Source organism: Strix uralensis, chromosome 1 (genome assembly GCF_047716275.1).
Source record: "Strix uralensis isolate ZFMK-TIS-50842 chromosome 1, bStrUra1, whole genome shotgun sequence".
Classification (NCBI taxonomy): Eukaryota; Metazoa; Chordata; class Aves; order Strigiformes; family Strigidae; genus Strix; species Strix uralensis.
In genome coordinates, this window is record NC_133972.1 from 155,454,925 (window position 1) to 155,466,267 (window position 11,343).

At 42.7% G+C, this 11,343-nt stretch overlaps 1 protein-coding gene across 2 annotated transcripts in view; it reads right to left on the minus strand.

Annotated features, from left to right (window-relative positions):
* Window positions 1-3,710: 3,710 nt before the first annotated feature.
* Window positions 3,711-11,343, minus strand: part of SYBU (syntabulin) — a 41,926-nt gene continuing 34,293 nt past the window's right edge. For both annotated transcript variants that reach the window (XM_074886734.1, XM_074886736.1), the window contains 4 exons: window positions 10,753-10,855; window positions 8,152-8,355; window positions 7,019-7,168; window positions 3,711-5,806 (listed from right to left, as the gene is read on the minus strand). In XM_074886734.1, the coding sequence (XP_074742835.1) occupies window positions 4,693-5,806; window positions 7,019-7,168; window positions 8,152-8,355; window positions 10,753-10,855 (1,571 nt within the window). In that variant the 3' untranslated portion in view covers window positions 3,711-4,692. The remainder of the gene's footprint in view (window positions 5,807-7,018; window positions 7,169-8,151; window positions 8,356-10,752; window positions 10,856-11,343) is intronic.

Below are 11,343 nucleotides of genomic sequence, written 5' to 3' on the forward strand. Positions count from 1 at the left end.
CGCCTCACACCTTATACGTAGGTAGTATAACTGAAAAAAAAATTGTGTCCTCCTGTTAATAAAGCTAGTGTGAAAATTTTCCAGTTAACAGCGCTTCTCAAATTCCATTTTTTTTTTTTTTGTACATTTACTGTATGTATTTACAGTGGAATTCCTTTGGTAAAGTGTGCATGGTAAATATGCAGTAGGAGACAACAGTGCTTTAATGAAGAAGAAAAGTTTAATGTTTGATGGAAAGAAAGGTGTATGGGAGGAGGGGAGTCCAGCTCAGAGCTTCAGTGAATGCCTTCTCCATCTTCTGTTATCCCTGAATTCATGGATTGTATGGATTTCTTATCTTGTGATACATGAGCGAAGACAGTGAATTCTGTGCCTGAGACTTGTTCCCTGTGCATACAGGGAACAGTAAAGTTGTGGAAGAATGGGAAGGGGGGGGGGGGGGGGCTATCTGACTAGATCATGCCTGCCTAGAAAAATGGAATTTTTAACTAAGTTGCTGTAGGTTCTGACAAGTTTTGCTTAAAAGAAAGGTAATTGAGTAAGAATTACCTTTAATGGTCTTAGTCATGGAGAAAAGGTTGGGTTTTTTTTAAATGGTTAGTATGCTTGTCATGTTCCTTAAAATCTTGCACAAGTCAACTGATTTGACAGCAATTTTCAGATATGAAAAGTCATTGAGAAATGTTAAATTTAAAATACGTTTTAGAAGGCAACAATATGCACTTCTGTGCCTATTTTCTGCAGAAGTGTTCTGGCTGGAGTGGAATGGATGACTACAGTGTGTTCAGACTAAACAGTGGTATGGCAAGCAAATCTCAGAGTACCCACCCCTGAAGTATTTGTCGGTGAATGGGAGATAGGGAGAAAGTCTGTGAATGAGCTTTAACAACAATCTGTGTCTGTCCTTTTAATCACACTGATGAAGCGAGGAGGTACAAGTCAATTCTTTCACTACTGCTGACACAGGGCAGGGAAACCTATTATCTATTGCCTCTTTAAGGTAAAACCTGTTGGAAGCTACATCTCAGCTTTTAAAAAAATTAGTGCTTACTATTGCTATTTATGAGACAATGTAAAATAGATTCAAATAAGTACTATTTATTAAAAATAACAAAACATGGGCTAGTTAATAAAAAGTTAGAAACAAAGCCCCTGAACACATTGTGAAAGTGCATTGGTTTTTTGAGCCTTCATACATTTTAAAATCCATTGGGTGCTGCCACCTTCTTGCATGTGAGCCCTCCTGCCTTGCTTTCCCCTCTCCTGCTGCGTACTGCTTTGCTGTTCTTCCCTCTATCTGCCTGCCTGTCCTTGAGCAGAGCTGCTCTAAGGATGACTCCCATCTTCTCTACCGTGTGCTGACGTGATGCCAGTAAGGATATGGTGCTCTTGTAGGTAGTATCTTGCATGTTAAAACCACATGCATTGCTATCTGTTTCATCTTTTTCCTGTGCTATATCTTCTTACCTCCTTCCTATATCTTGAATTTTATCCTCAACAAATGTGAAAACCGTTTTCCTAAACCTTTGGCATAGCTGCTGCTCTATTCTTTTTTCCATTCATTTGAGTTCCTTGAGGGGTCTCGTACACCCACTGTGTTCACTTGTTTCCTTTCCCTCCTGCTGCCATAGGCTCCTCCTTTTCCCTCTCATACTTGGCCTGTTGGCCATGTCTTTTTTTCTTCTTTACTGAAAGCTAGACTTGATTGCCTTCACAGTTATTCTTGATTATGGAGGACTGACCTGCCAGGATGACTGAAGAATCATCCCTTCCTTGACTGTGCTGTAGTTGTTCATGTTTGCAGTGTCCTGTGTTCATTTGTCTGAAGGGTTTTGGAGCAAAATGCTCTTCTGTGGTAGGACATACATAAAACAGTGCTTTCATTTTAGTATGTTTCTAGAGGTTGGGATTTAGGAGAGAGAGTTGATTTGGGGGAAAGGAAGGAGAAATGAGTAATTAGAAGTTAAGAACAGCCTTGTGAGAGGGTGGGCATAAGTAAACGTGCAGGTGAATCTGGTGGGGAGGTGAGCAGTGCCTGAGCCTCAATGTTTTCAGCAGCTTAGGGACATGTCGAGTACCTCTTAAGCTGGATTTTAAAGAAAAGCTTTTTTGTTCCTGGGTTAGAAAGAAAAATGTGTAATGGGATTATCAACAGGCGTTGCTTCAGCCCAGGAAGAAGCTGACTTGGTTCCTATGCTATAAGCCTGAATTCAAGTAGACATCTGCTGCTTTACCCTTAGCCTACAAGCTGCTTGTCCTCCCCACCTGCATGCTTTGAGACAAGACTTTCCAGTGTGGTATGGGTGTGGGTATGAGCATTTTCGAAACTCAGGAAAAAAAGGATAGGAGTTTTTATTGACCTGTTTGGAGGTTGATGGTCCTCCCCTAACTACTCCATACAGCACCAGTGGGATCCAGGTGAGTTATGACTAAGACGAAAGCGAAATATTAGAGAGGAAAAAAAATAAGATGGTATGTTTGTAGCAACTATTAGCGTATCTTCTGTGAACTGGAGTGTTTATCATGGGACTTCAGGCCTCTTACAAAGGGCACCTTGAGCTGTCTACATCCTTGCAGCATGGAGAAGGTGGAGGCTTGGAAGCAAGCTGAATTTTGGGTAGAGATCAGAGCAAGGACTTTTATCAGGAATGTGATGGGAAATCTGTCACCTCTCACTGAGCACAGTTAAATGCCTTACAAGAGATGAGCAGACCAAAAGGTTTTTAAAGGCAGGAAGCAACTTTGATGTTATTCTGGTGTTAGCACCTTATGTCTTAAACAGCATGTTTAAAAACACTGCTGCTAAACAGAGCCTGACCAAAACATGGATTGAAGTAAGATTGGCCTATTGAAATTTTAAATATAATTGTAGGTTTGTGCTGATTTGTTGCCTCTTGCTGCAAAAGAAACCCATGTAGTTGCAGGTGAGTCTCTCCTAGAACTGAAGATCACTTTTTTTCTCTAAATTATGCTCCATTTCACTGCCACTTGAAGATCACTTAAATGATAGTGGCTGTAAAAGGGAAATCCAAAATGATAATAAAGTTGGTTACACCAGGTATAAAATATTGCTCTCTTGGCCTTGAACAGACATACTTTGAAGTAGGAATAAGTAATTTTCTGTAATATGTTTCAGTCCCAATAAGAGATATCTAGGAATGATGAAATTCCATGGTAGTGTAAAATTTACATTAAGCCCCTCCAACTATTAATTTTGGCCCTAGTGTCCATATACTTAAAAAGCTTTTGAAAGTGACCTTTGAGCAGTATGTATTGCAGTAGTGTCATAAGGCAAGCCATCTTGGCTTGTACACTGAGACTGCATGACTCTCAGCCAGGTTAAACAAGGCCTTCTGCACCTCTGTTAAATGCTGGGAAGACTGGTATTCTTCTGGGAGTACAGAAATGAGAAGTTAGGGATTTCCATAAGATTTCATTGGGTTAAAGACTAGGTCACTTGCATCTGTTAATGCAGCGTGGGTGCAGCAGTGTGGGTGACGTGCATGTCCACAGACCAGCTGGAGCCTTTTTCTCTGGCTGAGCGCTTATGCTTGGAGCTGTACTTAGGTTTTCTCAGTCTAACTCTGTTCTCTGGGTCCTGATGGTTTCTTACGCCCTGATATAGTGCCTCTTCCCCTCGGCACGTACCTTGACAGCTCAGCTGAGATGGGATTTTTTTTATAGTTTCGCTACAGTAAAACACTCTCACGTTTGACATTTCTAACATGCTTTACTGAATCTGTGATTATAAAGGTAATTTACAATAAAGCAATTAAATAAATAAGTTAAAACACAATACACTTATACATAGTATTTCAAAGGGCTCAAAGGACTATCGGGTTCCAATACATTAAGACTTTAAAACAACATTAAGATTCAAAGTGTATCCACGCCTATACTTATTGTAACAATTTTCAAGACTCCCAACAACGTACATTTTTGGTTACAGTCCCCGTATATGCACAAGACCAGTGAAATGCTCAAGCAATTATACGATTGAGAAGAGCACTACACGAGACAGGCACGAACGATGTGCTGGAAGCTGCCTGGGGAATATGGGTTTTACTTCTTTACTTTGGACAACAAACGGAAAGCGCTAGCATGCTTTCTGGAGCACAAGTGTGATACCCTTAGTGGGAACAAGTCTCCATGTCACTCACTTAACACTATAGTTTCACAAATGTTTTAGGTTAGTGCTGCCTAAAGAAATACCCCACCTTTCTCTGGTCATTTGTTCTTGTGCTACCCTTGAGCCAGCGCAAAGCACTTGTACATTTGCTCAGTGAACCAGCTAGGGAAAGGGACTGAGCTTAATGCTAACTCAGCAAAAAACCATGACAGAGCACTAGCTGTAATTCTCCTTAATTTCCCTGGTCATGTTCAATGTGCAGATGTGCTGGCACCAGAAAGACACCAGCACAGGGGAGGGACACAGTCCCTGGGAGCAGGAAGGCTATTTCTGTAGGCAGCAGTACTGTTAAACACACCAGTTAAAAACATCTTGTGGAACTATAGGGTTCAGCTTTTTTATTTTGAAACAAGGAACATGTTTTTGAACTGATTTATAGTGCAAATCAAATAGTCAAAAGCAAAATTATGGACTCTGCCAGAATATATAGTAATTTCTTACGATCTATCTCATCCCTCTTTCTCTCTGCCTCAGCCAGTTGGTGCCCAGGGACAGAGCAGACTTTAGGTTTTGATATTGAAAGGTGTACGGCGTAAAGAGTGCAGGGCCACCAGGCAGCAACCACGAAGCAATGCTCCGATATTGTAAATGGGATCTGTTCCTCCTCTCTGAGTACTGAAAGCCCACATGATAGTTGGCACAACAGGGGCTGCTACAGCCAGAACATCTCTGAGGAGACTGCTGCTCCAGTATCTCCTCTTTATTCCTATCTGAGATAAAGTATTGACACATCCAAAGGCTTCATCGTCATGAGGTTCAGTAAAATCGAGTTCTTTCATGAAATGGTTTTCATTAACTCTGTGCTCCACCTTTCTGCATGGAGACTCCATAGGAGACAAAAGGATGGCAGAGTTTGGATCACTTGGAGTTAAGTCCACTGTGATACCAGAATCACTGAAACTTCCAAGAGAGAATTCACCCAATCCCTTCAGTGAAGAAGGTGGGCTTAGAGGACAAGCATCTTGAGCTCTGAAGATGTTTTGAATGAGCTGCTCCACATCTAGGCTATACGGCACTACGTCAGTCTGGACAGCCTGTTCCACCATGATGTTGCTGCTTTTTTCTTCCTCCTGGGAAGAAGCTAGTTTTTCATCCACCACATTTTCAAGCAGCTCTTCATTCACAGCAGAACTGGAGGGAGCTGGATCAATCCACTCAGAGGTTGTGGTGGTCAAACTCTGTTCAGATGAACCACTCCCATTACCTGTGTCCTCATTAAGAAGAAGCCCACTATCTGCCACCTCCTCCAGAGCTTGGTCCTCTGTGATAAGGCTGGTTGGCATCGTGGCACGCAACGCTAAGGGCTTCCTCTCTGAGTCACACGTGTACTCCAGGCACTGTTCATCCCTCACAGAGTCATTCTGAGCCATCTCCATGCTCTGCAGCAAAGATTCCAGTTTCTTGTTTTGAATATTTATGTCTATGAAGTATTTCTGAATTTTTTTGTCTTTCTCAGCCAAGCTGTTTTTCATGGTTTCAATAACCTGTTTGAGTTGTTTAATTTCACTTCTTGCTTCCTTTAAGGCCAGTTCTGCCTCCACACGATTACACTCTTCTTCAATCCAGTCTTCCCTCATCCGTCCCAGCTGAGCTTTGAGCTCTTCTATTTCTGTTTCCCTGTTGCAAAACAAAAATGTTGTAACACTTCTGCTGACTGGTCAGTTAAAGAGTCAATGTGAGGCTCCACCACACTGCGATGGCTATGCCACAGAGATGCTCCAAGAAGGTAGCAATCTCCTCCATGCACCATTTGCTGCCGCCTCTGAGAGAGCTGGCAGAAATGTAAGCCCGCTGCCAAGACATGCTGGCTGGCTGCTAACTGGTCACCAACCTCGACACACAGCCAGCAGCCTTGTGGGCTGTGCCATGATCCTGGCATTTTGAGGTGCAAGTGGTGACCTCTAGGTCAGGTCCAACATCTCATCTACTGCCTCGCCCTGGAGGAAATGAGAAACAGCTGCCTGGATGCGGCCTCCCCGGGCCTGCCAGCAGCTCCTCACATACAACCAGAGCCAACACTGGCCTCAGACAGCAGGACGGCTCAGGGCTGCAGGCACCTGGCTTGCTTTGCCCAGCGTGGAGCCAGAGGCTGCTGCCTTGACTTGCAAGCAAGTGGGGAGAGGGGACCCCTACATGAGATCCAGCCCTTGCAGATGCAGAGGTCGGGCTATCCCGAGCTGGACCACAGGGTCCCTGCGCCTCTGCCTTGGGGCTCCATTCAAACAGTCCTTTGTGCCCACTTCAGTTGTGTCTGCTGGAGAGCCAGCTCTCGGAGCACAGTTTTAGTAAAAGAGATGACATCTGTTGCTGTGTAATGCACATTGTCACTTCTTTTGCTCAGTGTCCACACAAAGGACTATTGTGAAAAATTAGTATCCAAGTGACAAAAACACAAGCGGGCACACTGGTTTGTGTAAGACCTTTTCTTTCATTAGGGGAGAAGGGGGACGTTTGTAGTCATACTTCACTGAGTGAGGTAAAACAGGAGACTAAGGTAATATGTGCTGTCAGATAGAAACTGGTTTATGTATAAAAGGTCTCAATGCTAAATCAGACTGGTAAAAAAAAATCCTTTAAAAATATTCTATTGTGAAAGTTCAAAGAAGGGAAAAGCGAGCTATATTCATAAATAAACTGCATGGTACATATTCCCTGAGAACGCCATGAAACCTGAAATAACCTGAAAACAACCTAATCAGACTGATAGTATTTCAAATTTCATAACGAAAATTTTATGTGGTCAAGAAATGAGTAAAAACATTCAGGATTCCCACCCCTAAATGCTCCTGAATATATCTTTCTAACTCTGATTTCTGAAGTGAAATTTACCTTTCTTTAAGTTTGCTCTCAGATTCCTTCAGCTTTGTTTTCAAATGCCGTACTGTAACTTCTTTCTGCTGCAGAGGAGTCAAATACTGCTCTGGATTTTGTGGCTTAATGCTGTGATTGTCACTACAAGAATTGTATCTCCCTGATCGCCTGAAAGGAAAAAAACCAAACCATCGCATAACATCACTCCCACAATTCTTCAGTCCTGGCAAATAGAAAAACATCCCACTGGCTGATACAAAGCTGAGTCTACACTTGACTCATTTGGGGCTCCTCAGTTTCTGCACAAGTGACTCCCTCTGGCAAATCAAAATACTTGAGGAAACTCCTGATTTGCGGCTATAGTGCAAAATTCACTATTTGCCATACTTGGTTTCAGTGCCATTATATCAAATGAGATATTTAACTTCAAAATCCCTCGCCATCCCCTCACCCGAAATAGGTGGCATGTCCAAGAGCAGGCAGCTGGGCTACTGTCAAGGGCATCAGCTGCAGACACGGCCAGGTGAGGTAGCGTACGGACTGAGTTCAGCTCCACACGTCCGTTATGAAGCTGAGCATGCTGAAACCTGGATTCATCCTGTCTAACTTTAGGTGTGCATCTGACATGCTTGGCTGTTTTGTTGCCTGAGAGAGGGAAACAGCAGCAGTGTGGTGGCAATTACTTCTCTGCAATATGTCACATGCTCTGGCAGGTCTCTCTTTCCTGTACAGGAAACTGCACAGGGAGGTGCCTAAGGCTGGGCAGGGTGAATTTTCGCTCGAGTGTATCATGTTTTCTATACTGCCTCACCCAACTCTCTCCAAAGCCAAAGGACCCTTAAGAGGAAAGAACCAGTAAATGCCCATGAGAACTGACAGCATGAAACCACATGAACAATCCTGCCTTGGAGTGAAAACCAACTACAAAAACCTTTGACTAAAAGCAACCTTGAATTTTACAGTACTGGAACAATAAAGCTTTTACAAGGGATGGAGCACCCTGTTGACTGTCTAGCCACCAATATGAGGAGTCACACCTATGCTGAGGAGCAAGGTGACCTGCTCGGCAACTCATACAGCTGATCCCACGTTACAGCACAGAGAAGGTAAGTCAGTGTGCTGAATAGTGGGATGCTGAAATAAAGACTTGCCTCATCACTGGGCTGCTGTCGCTTCCTTTGTATGAGCCTGAGTTGCTGCTGCTGGCTGAAGAAGCCCTGTAACTCTGATGGATGTTAGCAGGGCTCAGCTGGTTTTTGCACAGTGTTGACAAAGGGTCCTTTTCACGGGAAGCAGGTGGGCTGGCTCCAGACTTGTAGGATAAGGATCCGTTATTCCGACCATAAGGGCCACGACTGGAGGGGGACACAAATGGTTAAAGCATATTGGATTATCCTCATCACACAACCCATTATGTGTCTTCTTTAACACACACAGTTGTCTAAACACTAAATCAGACAGATAACTGTGAGGGGCTGGGAAGAAAGGGAGTCCTGAAGTCATCAGCCACTGCATGTTCTTTCACTGACTGTGGGGCGCTCGGACTGAATTATGTGTTGTAGGGAAACCTCAGCCGTTTTCACATTTCTCTGTGGATAGCACAGTTCCCAGTGACTCCATCAGATCGTTTGTGTTCCCTGAACCTGAATCCATTAAGTAATGAGAGGACTGCAGTCTGGATTAGTGCCAAAGGAATCGTGCTTCAGCTTTCCCCGGCCAGGCCTGCAGAGAGATGCCCGTCCGTGGAGGTTTGCTGAAAGACTGCTTTCACGCTCCTCAGCAAGCAGCCCGAGGGGTCACAGCATGCAGTGAAAACAGATTTTGTTTGAGCCACTGTTCTTTTCTGCCTTTGGCATACTGGGTGCTTCAGCTGTCATTGTCAGCTATTCATTTACTTAGATACAGTTTGAACCCCACTGAGAGCAGGCTGAAATGGTATTAAAATAGACAAAGGAAAGCACGGCCTTTTCTTTCTTCCTTCCAGTTTCCCTCATACATATCTACCTTTCTTTTCCCACTTTTTATTAAATAATCTGATGCCAACTGTGTGTGCTTGAAAGCAATTGGTATCTGCACTGCTCGACAGCTGCCAAAGGGCTGGGGTGCTCTGAGGACAGCTTCTTGGGGTGCATTCCTCGCTTGCTCACTTGGTTTGCCTTCCTGCACTACTACCCTGCTACCTTCATCCTCCCATAAAAGTTGCTCTTCTAAACTGTAATGAAAGGGCAAGTTTAAAAAAAACACGGAAAAAGGCAAATCCAGCCAGCAAAAGAAAAGGCTTGAACATAAAAATTTAAATACCACAGAATTATGAAGCAAAATCTCTTCTTAAAATGGTCTGACTTGGTTTCCTCCCTTCTCTGAAAATGGAACAGTTTATAAGGAACAGATGGTTGAGTGGCTGCTGCAAACGTTCATCACACTGCTGCGGTTTGGGTAATTTTGTAATTATTTTACAACGAAGTGCAGGACTGTAGTTTGTGACAACATTGAAATGTTTCACAGTGAGTTAAGTCAAACAGTTAAAAAAGAACATATTGCAAAGGAGACATCTCCCACTTTGAACAGTACAGCACCAACTCTGGTGTGAGGCAGAACTTGCACAGACTCTGCATAACACAGCAATGCATTTGAAGGAGCACTATTATAGAGGACTTCTGTCCAATTGAGTAGGTCAGTATGCTCTCATTTAAAGTTATATTTAAATACATAATAATATATGAAATGATACATAGTCTTACAGAAAACAAGGTGATTTTAGGGCTTCATATTATACTTAGTAGTGTTTTTTTGCCACAGCCAGTACCTTGTTAGATTTGATCTAGAGAGTGCTTAAGTAATGTTTATTTTTCTATCAGTCGCACGATACAGATAGGAAACTGCTCATTAAGCACCATTCTGCTGATCTCTGTACACTGGGGCACACTGCGACCTTGGAGACGTCTCAGTGACTTAAGCACACCAGTGTCCCGCTGTCAGTCCCAGCCTGTTTGCCAGCTCTTCCACAAAGAGCAGGAAACCAGTCCCGTCAATTTGAACTCTTTCCTCCTACTCCAAAAAATGTAAGCAGCAGGGATTGCGTGGGCAGAGCACAACATGCGCTGCTTCATCCCAATGCCCCCGTATTCACAAGCTGTCTGGATTTGCACTTCACATGTGATAGGGGGAAATCTTACAGAAATCTTTCATGAAAGGTTCATTTAGATAGATGAATATGATAATTTTTTATTTGCATATAGTTTTAGTTATATAAAGGTTGGGCAAGGGTGTTTAAGAAAAAGCATCAAAGGAACTATTGTCTACTTCTTCCTACAAAAAATAAGGTCATGATCTGGAAAGGTATACGCCAAGCTGACAACTTATTACAGAGAGAAAACAAAGTGATAAGACCAAAAGGTTAAGGTTAACTGGTTACAAGTATTGCTGTTAACTAACATACACCCAGTTGTTTCCTCCTCCACTCCAGCAGACGCCTTTTCTGCTTTACCTGATTGTATCTCCCGTACTTGTTATGAATAAACAACAAAAAAATACCTTTCAGCTGATCTGGCATATTGACAATTTTTGTGCTCCAAATATTTTTATTTCCTTTCTCATATCACAGTTCTCATCAGTGTAAGATCATACTTTCACCCAAATTGTTTTAAAACTCACAATACTGGTATTATATGTATTAACTAAAAGACCTTACGCAGTAGTCTAGCCTTGCACTAGCAACACTTGCACTATTCATGAAAAATTACTTTGCTTACTTGCGAGAAAAAGAAGATTTTTTGCTTCCAGCAGCAGCCATATGGACTTCAGGTGCTGAAATACTGCCTGTGCTGCTTGAAGAACTAAAATCGGCTTCACTCCCTGGAAAGGAAAAGGGAAGAGTGAAAACATGATGGAAATTATAACTCAAAGACTGTTTTCAAAATAACAGTGAATCACAAGCATCCTTCCTTTGTCCGTCCTGTGTGAATTTCAGAAGTTGCATGAATTTTCAAATATCCCTGAGGACAAGCGCTGGATTTGTTCCAGATTTTCAACATTTCTTCAGAACTGGCACTTCAACAAGAGCAGAAAAAAATTTGGACACAAAACTCTCACACCACAGAAGCCATTTTAGGACTCAGCTAGGAACACTGGTTGTGACAACCTGTTTGCTTTCTCACAGCCATCAATACATGAACGAGGCTGCTCACCTGGCTCCTTCAGGAGCACAGTGATTAGGAGCGCACAATTGTAACTGGCAATTTCTCTTTCTTTATACCATATGAAAACACTCCTTGCTGGGAGGAAAGCTGCTTCTCTTTTGGTTTCTGAGACTATGTACACATATATGTATATATCTATAAATG